This window comes from Heliconius melpomene, chromosome 10, assembly GCF_056956725.1.
Source record: "Heliconius melpomene rosina isolate 202511_hmr_F chromosome 10, ASM5695672v1, whole genome shotgun sequence".
In the NCBI taxonomy this organism is placed as follows: domain Eukaryota; kingdom Metazoa; phylum Arthropoda; class Insecta; order Lepidoptera; family Nymphalidae; genus Heliconius; species Heliconius melpomene.
In genome coordinates, this window is record NC_140398.1 from 6,271,460 (window position 1) to 6,288,563 (window position 17,104).

General features: G+C 33.4%; 2 protein-coding genes across 3 annotated transcripts; both read right to left on the reverse strand.

Moving 5' to 3' along the window:
• Positions 1–229: 229 nt before the first annotated feature.
• LOC146535323 (chymotrypsin-like elastase family member 2A) lies at positions 230–7,008 on the reverse strand. Its single transcript, XM_085191461.1, has 8 exons — positions 6,932–7,008; positions 6,126–6,403; positions 2,994–3,173; positions 2,564–2,795; positions 2,024–2,133; positions 1,463–1,630; positions 965–1,124; positions 230–466 (listed from the first exon to the last, which is right to left on the reverse strand). The coding sequence occupies exons 2-8, from the start codon at positions 6,375–6,377 to the stop codon at positions 231–233; spliced, it is 1,338 nt and encodes a 445-aa protein (XP_085047587.1). The 5' UTR covers positions 6,378–6,403; positions 6,932–7,008; the 3' UTR covers position 230.
• Positions 7,009–8,001: 993 nt separating this feature from the next.
• LOC146535324 (chymotrypsin-like elastase family member 2A) lies at positions 8,002–12,680 on the reverse strand. 2 transcript variants are annotated; one of them, XM_085191463.1, is made up of 8 exons: positions 12,529–12,680; positions 11,902–12,166; positions 11,498–11,677; positions 10,937–11,183; positions 10,755–10,861; positions 9,082–9,249; positions 8,364–8,520; positions 8,002–8,234 (listed from the first exon to the last, which is right to left on the reverse strand). In XM_085191463.1, exons 2-8 carry the CDS (start codon positions 12,151–12,153, stop codon positions 8,026–8,028), a joined length of 1,320 nt encoding a protein of 439 aa, XP_085047589.1. In that variant the 5' UTR covers positions 12,154–12,166; positions 12,529–12,680; the 3' UTR covers positions 8,002–8,025. The 2 variants fall into 2 exon arrangements, with proteins under 2 accessions (XP_085047589.1, XP_085047590.1); XM_085191464.1 differs by having other exon boundaries at positions 8,356–8,520.
• Positions 12,681–17,104: the final 4,424 nt, after the last annotated feature.

Below are 17,104 nucleotides of genomic sequence, written 5' to 3' on the forward strand. Positions count from 1 at the left end.
TCCGCCAATCAACATACAATTAGGGGAACGCAGTGTCTTAACACTAGGTTCCTTCGGCCTAACCTGCTCAAGTGTACACAGTGAACATAAAAAAAATATTAACAGTCAACCATGTGCCCCTGGGCTGGGCTAGTTGCGTTTATTGTCACATACTGTGCCGCCCTCATGACGGCCTCTTGAAGAATAAATATATATGATTTAAATAAAACAAAAACAATCATATTTTACATTTATTCATTTTGCATATGTTTTTCTATCCATTGTGTGTATTTGGAGACATCAGTGTAAACACCAAAGTAATTCGGATCGCATATAGGTGAATCCGTCCTTGATACGGTCAATGAGACGATGCCGCGGACATACCAAGCGCCAGTGTGAGTCGTATTGTCGTTTGTTTTGTGGGAAATTTTATCTGGAAGGAAGACTTGGAAGGCGCTGCCGCTATCCCCATTACACGCGGAAACTCCTGAAAACGACACATTAACACCGTGTTATTTTAGGCTACAGTTGCCTAATCTGTGGTAGTGAAAAATTGTAAAAATGTCCTTACATAGATGCTAATAACATAAATGTAAGCGATATAGCTCGATGAGAACGTTTTCTAAATAAGTATTTTTCTTTCCTTAGTGAAGAATGTGATGTGCAAGAAAAAACACTATCAAAAATTCATGACTACGAATATATTATTTAAAAAAACTATATTATTATTATGCTGAGGCCGTTGTGGCGCAGGGGCACAAATTTGTGATTGTAACGGGTTCGATTCTCACTCGAGGGAATTAATTATTACTTATCAAGATTTTATTTTCTTCACTTTGGCACCAAGGTGGCCGGCGTTGAGTTTTGCCACTCAACACGCAATGCTTCAAAACCTAGAGAGACCTAGCGCTCTCTCTGACTAACCCGCTACGTGTATGATAAAGCGTGAAGATGATAACTATATTTTGTATTTCTTAGTTCTTACCACGATCTATATATCCAGCACAAAATCTATGTTCATCGAGAATTTTCGAATAAAAAAGTGGCTTACTCTTGATGCACATACTATCTGATACTATCGGCAATTGCGCTTTTTTTAACTGAGGCGACAATTGGTCTGTATTGTCGAAACCCCAACCGACAACCTGAAACATAATGTTCAAAAAAATATAAATTTATTCTACGAAAGCAATTTTAAATTTTTAGCAAGTATGAGGATTTAAATAAAAATCCAAAAAGGCGAATCGGACTCGCCCGAGGTACAAACACTGTACTCGTATGTAGCAAGGTAAGTAGAGGGAGTCTTGTGTTATGGCACTCCGTCCACCAAATTCGAGGCATTACGAGTTTAATAGCGATGCTTAACGACGCGCTTTGCTTTGTGTTACCAGAACGAGAAAATGAAAATATAAAATAATCCCCCGAGTGTCCCCGAGGTACCCCCACATTTGCGTACAAAAAAATAAATAACCCATATACTTACAGTACCCAAAATTTCCTTCGATGGAAGTTTATCATATGCACCAGAATACCACAGGCAAGCTGGTTGAACGTAATCAGTAAATGTTACTTCACTTTTTAACTTTAACAACGCTATGTCATTGTCCAATTGTTTATAACTGTAATATTCGTGAAGTATCACCTTGTATATCTGAAGAAGATTTATTTATGTTATATACAAAGTTTTTATAATCTATCTATATATATATAAAAGGACTTGTCCTCACTGACTGAGGTAAGACGCACGCACAGACGTAACCGCTGATGGTAGAAACGTAAAATTTGGACAGATGTTTACTATCGTAATCTGGACATCCACTAAGAAGGGATTTTGAAAAATTTTAACCCTAAAGGGGTGAAATAGGGGTTGAAAATTTGTATGGAAAAATCTTTAAATCGCCACCGATTTTTATAAAATTTGAAATTGAGACTCTTAAAAACATATCATTAAACATGTGTTTCGTAGTTTATTATAATTTACCCCCTAAGGGTCCCATAAACAGGCTGCGCGCGCCCACTAGTTAAAAAATAAATAGAATCATACTTCTCTTTCCTGTGTCCCAATATCGCCACCAATTAAATTGAACTTGCCAAGAATCACACTTAACGCTTCGGGAACAATTGAGACACCTCGTATAGAGGCGCAGTGCGCCGCTGTGAAATAAACATTTTATTACTGTTTTTAACTTTACACTGTTTCCCGCATACAGTAGAACGGAACTTAAAAATCTGCAATATCTGATGAAAAAGGCGAAAATCCTTCACTTAGCAAATTTAATATAATGAAATTTTGATTGATAAAGAAAATTAAATTTAGGCCATTCTGTCACATTAAAACACGGTTTGACTGTAGTTGCAATAGTTGTGAATAAGATGCTCAGGAAATAAATATTTTTTTTATTTCCGCGCTCATGACAAAGCGTGGTGTTGAGTTGCAACTGTCACAAATTCATGTGAGAACAGAGTGACTGGTCACTATGAATTTCAAACACAAAGAGGAATTGATAAATTAATACAACATAGCAATATCATAAATAGTCCACATAAATGAAGTTGCGGGCGACCACTAGTCTATAATAATTACCTGTTAAAACATAATAATTAGAAATTAGGGTTCCACCGCATATATATTTTATTTCGGAGTGATGTATTCTATATAGCGCTACATGCCACGGCCAGTCACCAGCTTTGGTAGATGCTCCGTTGACTATCAATTCTGTATGTACAATTTTTGGTCTTCCACAGTTACCTTGTGGTTCTGTACTTAAACTTACCGCTCGGTCTTTATATCCTCTTATATAATTGTCCAAATAGCCCTGGAATTTAGGATGTGACAATTAAAGTAAACTCTGTTCAAGTTTATGAATGTTCAATAGGAAGAGATATCGCGGCGTTGAGTTCCGCCACTTGGCAATATTTTAATTTTGAATTACTTTTACGTCCCTTCTAAGACAAGACAAGTACGGTAAGTAATAAAATTAAGTTAAAAAATTAAGTTCGAAAATATTACTTACAACTTTCGCATTTCTACAATATTCTCTAGTGTTTATATTGAAACTCTTAAAATATGGAATAACACCACGCGTACGTCCTTGAATTGTGAAACCAAAAGACGCAACTGGTTCGAAGAACGAAATTATGAACCCGTTCTCTTCCGTTTTATCGGCTTCTATTCTTGCAAATGATTTGTCGCTCTGGAAAAATACAGCAAAAATTAATATTTATGATGCAAGAGTATGTTAATCAAACAATTTGTCCAAACCGCAACCAAATCATCTATATATATAAAATCGAAAGGTCACTCACTCATCACGAAATCTCAGAAACTACAAGTGCTAGGAATCTCAAATTTTGCATAGGAGTTACTTATAGGACGTAGGTGCTCGCCAAGACGGGAATTTGCAATATTCGATTTCTAAGGGGTTGTTTTTGGGGTCGAAAGTTTGTATGAAACTTCGTTACTACAAATGTTAGGAGTCTCAAATTTTGCATAGACGTCACTAGGACGTAGTCATGGAGACAGAAATTAATAATAACATAGTTCACGCGGGTGTAACCGCGAGCGGGCCGCTAGTAAAAGATAAAAAGAAATAATAATTAGCATCTCGCTGTATTCCTCATTGATATATGAGGGCAGGCTGGGTGGACTTAGTGTTAAGACACTCCATTCTCTAATTTCCGCTCAATTTTTGAGACATTGTGTGTTGGATGGCGGGAATAGATGCTGCGCTTTTGTTTTAGTGCCAAAGCGAGAAACGTTTTAAAAGTCTTCTTTATTTAAAACTAGCGACCCCCTTGCGGCTTCGCCCGCTTTTACTACTGGATTATTCATATAATGTATGTTAGCAAAGCACTTAAGATAATGTGAAAATTAATTAAATCCTAATGCAACCCGCATTTTCGTAGTTTCAATAAGGATTTTCCAATTGTTTTACACAGCAAGGATTTTTTAGTAGGTACCGTAATTTTAAATCTGTGCTACTAATCTTTTCAAGTACTTATTAAAATATTTTTAAATGACTATTTTTAGATAGTTAAATGACTATTTTTAAACGGAAGAAATTATAAACAAAAGCCTACCTACTAATAACTACTACAAAAAATATGAAACCAAATATATCGCGCTGAAATAATACATTCAACTCCAATTATCCAATACGTGCAAACGCATCTAAATCTTCGTTGCTATAGAGGCAGGCGGGTTTTTTTTTCGAGCTTGTGGTTAATGCTGAAGAGGGTATTCTGTCCCTGATGAAAAGCAAGCAATACGTGGCTGCCTGTGAGGAAAATTAAATAGAATGCATTGGCCGGGAATCGAACCCGGGCCCGCGTGGCAGGCGAGCATTCTACCACTGAATCACCGATGACTGCTCATGACGCGCTTGTATAAGCAAAACGTCGCAGGGCGCGTTTCGCAGCAAGGATGTTTTGATATTGTAACAACTTCTAAAGTACTTATTAAAATAAAAAAACAGTAAAAGACAGTTTTGATCTACATTAAATGGCCAACGTAACTAATATACTTATTTATATGCTGAGAGTAAGGGATAAGTAAAACTTGAGTCGGCACAGCTGATGTGTCGGCGGTGAACGGCGGGATGTGTCAACAATTAAATGCGTTTTTCTCTAAAACTATTCGCAATTTCGAAATTGTGTAAAAATCAAATTTTATCTTCGTTTAACGTAGAAATTTAATAAAGTATTTTAAAGGATAAGGATTAATACCATTATGGATAAATATCCCTCACAATAAAAAATATATTGAAATTACTATTTTTAGACAGAAATATGATCACTGCACGTTATTCTTAAAAGATAAAAATATGCTGTCGCGGACTTTTTTGTAAATCTTATTAAGAGGAATAATACTCCAGTATATTATTTTCATGTAGTACTTACCATTAAAGCAGCGCATGCGCGAAAGTGTCTCAACGGGTAGGACTTTAGACACATTTATCGTATTTATGTTAATTTACATAAGAATGTACAAATAATAAACTATATATAAACCTTCCCTGAGAAATACTCGACCTAATGGTGAAAACCGCATAAAAATCCGTTGGGTGGTTTAGAAGAAGAAGAGTTAGAAAGTTCAGACAGACACGAAAAGCGACTTTGTTTTATAAGATATAGGAAGTCAATACTAAGATACTTTTCTATAATGATAGTTATTGAAAATTTTCTAAATATTTGTATAACTAGATATAAATTTATTATAACCTGTTAGTTGTTCTATTAGTATTATTAACAAGGCTTAAATAAAACGAGATTCACCACAAAATAAATATTTTTACGAATAGAGCGTCGTGTCAAAGTGGTACAGTGTCAAACTTTACGATTGGTTGCGAATTCAATGACTAGTCAGTAAATTCATTTTCTTTCAACATTTAATGTCTCGAAAATTCGGCGAGAAGTAGAGAACAAGGTGTTTGTATTTTAAGGTATGCGAGAAGAAGCGCAAAGCTGCAAGAAAAGGTAACCAAGTTATCATTTTTCTTTGTACTTTTTTGATTGGTTTTGACTGTCGTATGAAGGTCAAATACATGTTTATTATATCAAGTCGAGTTATAAAATAAAAGTCAAGATATTTGAGGCTAGAAGTCTGTCTGTGACGTAATGGTTGTGGGTCCGATCGCTTCTTGATAGATTGAATTATTTATATTTCCTCGTTCTCACGTGACAAATCGACTTTGAATTCGGTGTCAACACGCAATGTATCAAAATTGAAGGAAAGTGGAAAACGGAGAGTCATGATTCTTCTCTGCCTACCTTGCTGAAGCTTAAGACTAAAGCTGCTTTTTATAGGTGACGATAATATAATATAGAAACATTTGACCTTGAATGGTTATTTGCGCTCTGGGATTGATGATTTTGTTCATTATGTTTTTTTTTTCAATATTCTTACCTACCAACTTTAAGCGCTATGCAATTCTGTTTAATGTTCCTGCTTTTTTTGGCTAACTTGACTAAGGTATTATTACTTATATACAAAACATATATTTTTTTTTTAAAAATCCCACTGTATCACACATATAACACGGTAGGCGGAAGGAACTTAGTGTTAGAACACTTCATTCAATAAAAGTAATTACGTGTATGTAAATAAATAATAATATAAATATAGCATATAAATACTGATCACTTACTAGAATAACGCTAGTATCTGTATCAAACTTCAGTCTAACAACAGAATGTTTAGGTAAACTTTTATGAACGAAGACATTATAGATATTTTCTTCATCTGGAGATCTACCAGGTTCATAGCTGCCGGAAATATCAGTGGATCCATTACATGGGCGAAACGCTAACAAAGGATTGCCCACGAAAGACCACCCAGAGTCATCTTCCGAAGTGACGTTCAGGAATAATGTCACAACAAAACACAGAAACAATTTCATTTTATGACTCCACTCTGTTTTATTTTCTGTAAAAATATAAAAAATATATTTTCATAATATAAGAAGGAAGGAACTTCAAGAAAACACATTGCACATATATATCAAGTAACTTATAGTTTACTAACATAGTTCTTAAGTAATTCCATTGTACTAAGTAACTATGAGCCTATGTCGCTTGTTAAGAAAAGATTTTTTATTTTATTTGCATTCGTTTAAATAAGAATGTTTAGTGCTATTGCACTGAATTTATTTATTTAAAACATAATAGTAAATAAATTAATAACTGATTTGGAATTACACGGATCAGATCACGGTAGAGGAACTGAATTGCGAGACTTGTAAAAAAAAAATTATGTGTCACTTTATTAAATTATGAATTCTTAAACATGGTCCTACCATTACAACGTATAACAACTACAAGAAAGCAGTGAATCACAGAAAAAAACAAAAAAAAAATGTTTGAAATAAATTAGTTACAAATAATCTTTAAACAAAGTTGCATAAATTTGAGAATTAGGTACAAAAAATTAATATGATTTCAAATATTTACTTACCTGTTAGTTTTTTATGTACGTTGTTAAGTACACCTTTACAGTCTTCAAGCGTCAGATGCAAACTGGGCTTTTAACACATTATATTACTCGTATGTTGCATTGAAAATATTTTCAAAATAAATATATGAATTAAAATGTTACGTCATTACATCTATTAATATTTATTATATCTTTTTAAGCTTAACTTACATACAGGATATCCATTGCCCACTTTTCGCTGGATTCTATGGTCTTGCGTGTTGAGTGGAGGAACTCAACACCGCTCTTTGTCTCGTTACCAGAGCGAGAAAATATTAAATATTTCATTATTCCGAGTGGGAATTGAACCTATAACTATCGCGTTTGCCGTTAAACGCTGTGCTACGACGGCAAAGATAAAAAAATAGTATTTACAAAACTATTATTTTGTCGACTAGCAGTCGAATGTTTGAAGCTTATATGAAAACCTGTTATGGATTACTAGCAATAAAGATTCTTCTTAATTTGTTTTTATTATATAACTAGCGGCCCGCTCGCGGCTTTTCTTGATTATACTACACAATGAAATATTCTCTCAGCTGAATTACTTTTCTTATCTAATGACATTATAATTTTAAAGATAATATCCAAACATTGATAGCTAAAGTTCTTGCTAATTTATTAAAACATTCATTTTATAGCAATATTGTCGCATGAGTTACGAGGACTAGAGTTGGAGGGTTAAGGAAATACGATTTTATATATATACTAGCAGCCCGTCCGCGTCTTCGCCCGCTTGAACTACGCCTTAGATCGGTTTAGAAATTTTTGAGTGTTCTCAATGCTACGCTTTGCCTCGTTACCAGAGCGAAGAAATAAATAGACAATTAGATACCTATAGCTATTTTTATAGCATTATATTTTCTTTATTGCACCTAATAACAATGATATTATTGGTAAAGGTCAATTACCTTATGAATTATACTACTATAGGGCAATGCGGAAGACATAAATTTAATATTTATTCTCCAAAAGAGATCTTAGTATTTCTTATTAGGAGAAAAAAAAGTTGTCTATTAGGTCACTTATCAGAATGTAAAGAAAACACCAAATATGTCTTTATTTATTATTTTTATTCACATGTGGCTAAATATCCATTCTCTATATTTGTCAACATCTGTGAACACTGTATAATGATCACCACTACATTCGCCGTTATCAGTAGGTACGCCAGTTGAAATTAGGCCACGGATGTACCAACTGCCAGTACCAGAGTTGTCACCTTCCTTGTCTGGTATGAAAACATGAAAGCCTCCACCGCTGTCACCGTTACAGGCTAACGCTTCTGTAAATTAAAAAAATATATTAAATTATAAATTTTACTTCGTACACAGTTTGGGTTGTGCTCCACAATATTAGTTAAAATAAGTAAAAGTATTGAAGTAAAACTTAATAAGTAAACTAACTTACTAACCGTTTAATATTCCACCACAAAATTTCCTGTCATTTAAGATAACGGCATAAAATAATGGCTTATTTCGTATACAAGTTTTCTGTGGTATCATCGGTATTTCTGCTTGAATCAGTTTATCTGGAAAATTATTATCGTCATTATAACCCCAACCAACTATCTGAAATTATTAAAATTAAAAATATTAATGCAATATACTTTTCCAGAAAAAGCCGATGAAGTTTTTACCAAGATGTTTAAATGTGGCCCACGCAAAATCATGTATAATTTAAAAATCTTTAATACACGGGAAGTGTGTTTTAAGCAGTAACAAAGTGCTTAAAACACGTCCTATGTACATAACGGATTTTGGTAAAATCATTAATATTTTTCTTAACATACATAATATTGATTTCGTACTAAAAAAACTCCAAACAATAAATGTTCCTTTTCCTGTTTCGCCTAACTAGCTTGCGGAATATATTTAGAACATAAACCGATCACAGCAACAAGTTTGAATTAAAATAATTAGCCTGGGTGTTTAAATTATTTTCACAATTCAATGGGTCAGATATGTCAGAAACTAAGAATCGTTTTTCCTTATCCAACAGATATTTTATCTAAGAAGCACAGATATTGGAGAACTTAGTGTTTGAACACTAAGTTTCCTTAGCAAATCTTTAGAAAGCTAGAGCCGTGACAAGTAAAATACATCATAGTAGCGATAGAATAAGAAACTTACAGTCCCCATTATAGGTTTTGATTTAAGTCTTTCATTAGCATTAATATTCCATAAGCAAGCTGGTTGAATATTTATGGTGAACGTGGCTTCAGTCTTCATTTTGAGCAGAGCAATATCATTATCCAAGGTGCTATAATTGTAATTTTCATGATATATAACCTTTTCTATCTGTAAGATAAAGTAAATAATAATCGTTCGCGATGAAGAAACCTGCGCTGCTTAACCTTTAAGTATGGACGTCGGGTCTCACAGACCCATCTAGTTCTACGAATTCTACAAATCAGCCACTTCTCGGTGACCTCCGCCACTGAGTCGCTCAGTATCTTTCGTATTAATGACAAAATGAAAGTAGATTAGAAGTTGTGTCTCTGGGTTCAAAACACGTGAGTGTTTAACTTTCTAAACAGGACCTGGGTCTGTCAGACCCGACGTTCATGTTTTCCATACACAATGAAATCAAAACACCATATATTTTTATAATATTACAAAATATACTTTAATATTTTTATTGTATTATCTGTATTCAAATGTTATTTATTATTATATATCATATACTATTTTGCATTGTGTGCTATATATTTTAGAAATATAAATATTATTTACCTAAAAAAGATTCAATTTTTTTAGTTTTTATGATAAAATGGAAAAAATGATCGACCAAACACGTCAGGGACAAAAATATCGGTACTGTATAATCAACATCAAACAAAAGAATTGAACGACGACATTTTATAAAGAAAATAGCACTTTATCAAATAAAAAGACGCGTTTCGTATACTAAACTACTCTAAGAATTGAGAATGACTTTGACTCGCGTTTCGCGATCTGATCTATCATTTATTGAACATGAAGCTAAAAAAATAGTTTTGGGTTCTTGAAAAACATGTACACTTTGCCCTCAAAAGATATATATAGAGAGACAACACATACTTATGTTGACTGCAATCGTCCTGTTAGCCTACAATGTTGAAAGCCATTGTGTATCGATGTTCAATAGTACCTTATCTTGAGGTGTTGTCAAATTTTTTATTTTAATAACATAAGATGTAATTTCTTTATTTTTTTTAATTGTAAGACCTTATATTTTGTGAAAAAAAATATTTATTTTATTATCTGTTTTTTTTTATAGTATTATTTTCTTAAGAGTCATCCCAAGTGGCCAAAGACTGAAATTGTGACTTTAAGTTACTTAAATCGTTGTGATGCGTAAAGTTTAATAAAAAGCGATTTTATTTATATTGATTTTGTTTGATTTGAGGGTATTCATGTAAACTAAAACATAAAATTGTCTTCTTCCTTTAAAAAACAGACGGAATATGACCAATAAATACACTGGTCTGACAGACCCAACGTCCATATGTGTGTTATAAAAAAATCACGTCCATAGTTAAAGGTTAACAATAAAAAATTCAGATAACCAGTCGTGGTGGCAGAGCATACGCGTGAGACTGTAAGTGCGACAAGGTGTAGATTAGATTCCCACACGACGTAATGTAATATTTATTCTGTTAATTTATTGCACTGGTAACTACGTAATGTGCGGTGTGGAGTTCCGCCATTTAATATGCAATGCCTCAAGAATTTGGCGGAAAGTGAGAAACGGAAGTTTCTTAACACTTGTTTCCCAGGTTCCGTGTGGGGGATACCGCGTGGAGCTAAAATATTGTTTATACTTCTTTTTCTTCTGTTCCTGGTTCCATACGTTGAAAATTATATTTGCCGAGAGTCACGGATAGATTAGCAATTGCACCTGATCTACGTTGGAAAACACAGTGGGCAGCTAGAAACGAAAAAAAAGAAAATTTTACTGCTGCGCCACAATTTTAAAAATAATAAGTAAAAATATTAAAACTACCTGTTAAAACATAATAACTGGAAATAAGTGTACCACCGCATATGTATCTGCTGAGGTTGGTTAGGTCCATTTTACGAAACAAAGCAACATGCCACGGCCAGTCATTACGCTGAGCCTCCCCTTGCACACTTAATGGAATCACAAGGTTTTGCCGTTTTCCGCAACTGCCTTTTTGTTGCATTTTTGGTTCGGCACAAGAACTTTGAGCTTGCAGTTTGTAACCTTCGATGTAAGAATCCAGAAAACCCTGCATAGTACAATAAATCTAATATTCTCAACGGACATTAGGGAAGAACGCATCACTAAACTGAAACATAATAAATCAAGACCTGTTCGAGTGAGTGAGTCATTTGTGTATATGTGCGATCATGTGGTTATAAATTCTATTCTACATACTCTAGCGCATGTAAACCCACATTTACACGTTTTGTCACTAAATATTTTGGTTTACATCCAAACAATTTGATCGATGCACCTCTTAAGGCTTAAGCCACTGAGACTCCAACAATAATCTTCGTCAGTTTTCTTGCATTTTCGCTAAAAAACATTGCTTATGCTTACCATAAGATGATCTTCACAGTACTCTTTTTTATTTATGTTAACACTTTTAATGTAAGGAACGACTCCAAGTGTACATCCTTGTACGTGTAAACAAATACCTTCATGTGATTTGAAAAATCTTATTTTGAATGCGTGTTCATCAGTTTTGTCAAGATCTATTCTTGCAGCACTTTGGTTTGACTGAAAAAATATAGTAGATATTTAAATATTAAAATATCGTCAAGGTTTGCTGTCTTCTTACAATACAAATTTATTTTTATTACAATACAAATATATTTTTTGCGCAACCAACGCTTCAAGTCAGACATTTCTTAATAAAGGCTAAGATATCCAAAACATAAACAATCTTTTTCACTTATTACTTAATCAATTACAGAGATACTGTATTAAAATTACAAACTTACCAAAAAAACGCTGGCACCTTTATCAAATTTCATTTTAATAACAGTATTTTTGGGAAATTTCTTATGTATCCAAAGACTATATTGATTTTCTTCTTCTGGCGATCTATAAGGTTCATATGTAAGCCGTATGTCTGTCGAACCTTTACATGGGTGTACAGCAACCAAAGAATCATCTTCTAAGGACCATCCAGAATCATCGTCGCTACTGATTTCGATTACTATATAGAAGAAAACTGACAGTAACAACTTCATTTTATTCGATCACCTAAAAATTACATAAAAAGTTGTTTTTATATTACCTTAATTTATCATAATAAACGTGTTTACCACTAGATTAAGCTCACAAATTTTATAATAGCCATTTATTTATATTAAAATTTTTGTGCGCAAGAGCGTAAATTACGATCCCAATAATAATTCTTAGAATCTCAGTGTTTTTATCATAATTTTAAATACAATATGTAACAAGAAAGAAAACAAAGTGTTCATTTACTATATAGTGTGGTATTTTCGCCAACGTTTACGTTATTGAACAAGCGCAATCAAATACAATCAAAGAAAGAATGACATAAGAATATTGCAAAACAGATTTAAAGTTATAGATTTTAAGATTCATACAGCACTTACTTTCTAAATATTTAGATATATTTATCTAATCAATTTGTTACGGGCCGACCACAGCACAACTTTCTTCCAATGCGTGCAGCAGAGAACTAACGATCATATGTAAAGAATAAAGAATGTACGCGAACCAGAATTTTAATAGTGGCGACACATAATATATGTTTTTCCTTGTCTTACACAATGAGTACCTAAAGTATTATTTATACGTGATGGGAAAATAACTATATGTAAGCTTTTTTCGTGTACCTATGTGGATGTAATATCCTTAAATATATAAAAAAATCAAAAAAGATACGCAGCAGGGTAGGCAGAGAAAACCTAGTGCTAAGAGGTAGTGCATTGCTCTATTTTTAATAAATTTCTTGTTGCCACCAACCACTTTGCACTTTGTCTTGTTATCAGGTGGGGAGTTATTGACAGTATCAGGCTTAGTGCGTAAAGCTTCGATTATCTGTACCCGGATAATAATGAATGGATTTATGATATAGTTTTAAAACCGGTTTTTCCTTAATATCGTTATAGGAACTTAAACTCAATTATAAAATGTTGAATGAAATTAAAATGTATATAATACTCTTATAAACATGTAAATTTTTACGGCCTCTAAGATTAAGCTAACTTAAATAATGTAATTATTCACCTAGTGGGAATCAAACCCATAAGTCGGTCTCGGCCCCACTGCGCCACGACGGAATCAGTACTTTATAAGAAAACATTTGTATACAAGCAGCATCTCTTGTGGTATAAAATAATATAATTTTAATAAAGTTACCTACTAAAACAACAGGATACAAATATGTTACATACTCGTACTTGTAAACATCCTCCTTATAAATATAGTATTAAATAGATATACGTGATTAATCCGGTTAAATAGCTTAATTTAAAATTAGTATTATCTTAGTTGATGTAATAGGAACCAAATATAAGGGAGAAGATCAGGGATTCAAACTCTTATGTTGCCGATAAACAAATAAGAAATGTTAAATATTTCTTGGTATTTTAATAAAAGTTAAGCGCCTGTTACAAATATAATAGCCAAAAAATATTTCATCATAATAATAGAAAAGGTTGTAACAGGCATTAAAAATTAATAATAACAAAATGTCACTTCTTATGAACAAATGACTCGAATGGCAAAAAAACGGAACACTTATTAGATTCAAAATGTCTGTTTGTCCGGCCAGTCATATACCCCGTTCCCCACTTTCTGCCAAATTCTGAAGGCATTGCGTGTTGAGTGGCAGAATTCAACGCCGCGCTTTTCCTCGACACCAGAACGAAGAAATGGAAATATAATTTTAAATAAATATTTCATCAGGAGATGAACATGAATAGATTCAAGGATAATTTTTACAATCTAATTTTTATCTAATTTATACATACGAGATGTACAAAGACAGATCTTAAAAAGGTATGTTGAGATTTCTAAGACCATTTCTAAGACTATTTCTTTAAATAAGTCGTCAAAAAGATGAACACATCCAAATAATATGGAAAAATGTCAATATGATTGGAAAGATGGCGTTTCATATACGGCTAAATTACGTTACACTTTATTAGAGTTTTATATTTTATCGCTAGATGACACTATATTAATTATTCATATTACTAAGCAAATTAAGTCGAGAGATCAATTTTTATTGTATACTAGATTTAACTATATGAACATTTATTTAATATTATTAAAGTATATATGGGGTCAATTGGTTGCTTATTTTCTATACATATCTATACTGATTATAATTATATCAATATTTAAACATTTACAATTATAATTATGTCAATATTTTTTCTTATTTTATTGATCGTAACCTACTACTGAAAATAACGTAATGTTCAAAAGCACATGCAATCAATTATTTTTAAGTTCTTGCTTTATACCTAGCAGGGTAGCTAAAAAGAATGAGCGTCAAACGCTAAGGTCTCTCGTTCACCATATCGTCCACTCCCCGTGCTTTTCATATGTAACCTTTCTCCAGTACCATGTAGGTCAACCAAGGTCTCCTTCAGCTCTTAGCACTTAATCTTCTGTCAGTAATCATTTTTGGTACTTCTTTGTCATCAATTCTTGAGTTCCGCCACTCAACACGCGATGACTCCAGAATTCGGCGGAAGTTGGGGAACGGAGTGGGTTAACATTAGATTCCCTCTGCTTACCCTGCTGTGGGCGGGATACAGCGAGAAACAAATCTGATAATTCTCTGGACGTGCCCGAGCGATGAGCGATCTCTTCTTCATTCGCGCTGGAAATCCTAGCAAGTATGTATCTTCAATACGTGCTCCATGTAGGGATCGAAACGACAACTACCACGCTTACAGTCGGTCACAGTCGCCGTCCCACAATTGCCTTTAAGATATACATACATACGTATGTATCTAATATTAAAACTATACTTGTATAGTACGTCAACAATATAAATTATACTTCCCAAAGGAATCTAGGTCTCAACTAGGCTAGAAGTCGTGTTCGAGGTAAGATAACTACGGAACCAATATGGACACTGTAATGAGCATTCGTAGCCCTTGTGTGGAATATATTGTGGAGACATGAAATATGTGGAGACGACATTGATTGAATAAAAATATTAATTTATTTAGTATCTAAATAAAGTTTTGAAACATAATAAAAAAGAAGAAAGTACACTAATTCTTTCACATGAAAAAGGGGAATTACAGCCATCTCGCTTACCCAATTACGCTCAGATGTCCTCTGGAAGTTTAATACAATTAGAGTACATGACCTAACCGCAAACATATTCTTTTATTTTTATTGCCCGAAGCTAAAGTAACCATTAACGTAGATAATGTCATGTGCATTGTAATATTACGAGTAAATAATAATTTAGTTTTATCGTTTTAGTCGATGCATGATTGAAAGCTATTTTTCGGCTTTAGGCCGTTGTGGTGCAGTTAGACAGCATTTGATGCGATAAACGCGATGGTCGTAGATTTGATTCTCACTAAGCGATTATATTTTAATTAATATCGTTTCTCCGCTTTCGTTGACTCAGGACGATACGAGGTTGAGTTTCATCACTTAATACTCAATATCACGGAAATCTATCTGTCTATCCTGGTTGTGCCGGTTCTTTTTTGTTTAAAGTCATTATTATTTACAAACAGTTTATGAGAAATTGCCATGATTGCTGATGCACCTCGGCGAAACATATTATTACTATTTTTCTACCCTGAACAGACACGTCGTTGAATGCCGCCACTTACAAGAGGAGAATGGAGTGCCTTTACACTAGGTTCTCTTTATCTCTACTATACGCGGGTTAAAGCATTTGAGCTTGCCCACTCCAAGGATTTCCGTGTCCAATTGACAGAGGGCGAGGTTGTTCACCCGCGATATCAGCCAATATAACCCTAACTGTTAAGGTCGCTTAATCTGTAAATCTCACACGGAAGTTAACTTCTCGTGACTCGACTTTTGAATGGGATTAATTAGATATTTATTGCTTGCCAAATTTGATTATTTCGACCTAGTTTTTTTTCCGCATTTTTTGAGTTTTTTTTTAATGAATACAATGGATGGAAAGGATGCCCTAAATCTGTCGGTCCATACGTTCCACATAACTCACTCGAGTCCCAACTCGGGTGGTGTACCTGGAAAAGAGTTTCCTTACCATGAAAAGGATTATTGTGAGACAACCTCGTACGTCAACGTTAAATAACGTTCAATTTTTAAAATCTAAAATTATTTTTAAAAAAAAATTTTTAAATTTATTAATTTCTTGAAAGATATTATGTCAGGCAATATAAAAAAAATCCTATCACGACTATCGGAAATTAATTCCAATCGCGTCTAACTAACGGCAAGCAATAACCGCACACGATGACGGTAGCGGATACTAATATAAAGAAATAATAAACAATAATATAAACTATCTGACAGTAACGGTACAGAACCATTATAGTGCAATTGAATTGCATCCGACATGATAGTTCTTAGTTCGATTCTGATTGAAAATAATGTTTTTTCTGACATTTTCATTCTCTTATTCTGGTAAAAGAGAGTTGGATATCAATATCTAACTGATAATGTTTAAAAACTGGCCAAGAGCGAGTCGGACTTGCCGGACTGTATGTAGCTGCAAAAAAACACATATTAGCACCGCTACCATTATATCCTTAATAATTTTATTTTTCAAAATCATACTAAATAATTTTGTCCAAAATTTTGACTATAAATACAGACTCATAGTCTACGAGAAAAATGACTGTGACATACGGACGGACTGACAGATATGACGAAATTATATGCTACTGAACCCTAAAAATTACTTAAAAGTAGAGTAGTTTTGCTAGTAAATCTGCTCTCTTTACAAAGAAAAGTCATTTTTCAAATATTATTTTATATCTTTAGTGTGTGTAAAAGCCTAACCCACTATACAAATTCTTGTTATCATTGATGCGAGCGCAATAAGGAAATAAAGCTGGTCAATTTGTGATGAGATTGATTTTACAAAATAGTGAGAAAGTGTGAGATTAACTTGGAACTTTCAAAGGAAATTTCAAAATCACATACATTTAACTAATAAATAAATTCGTGTTTTTGAATGATTTAAAGCCA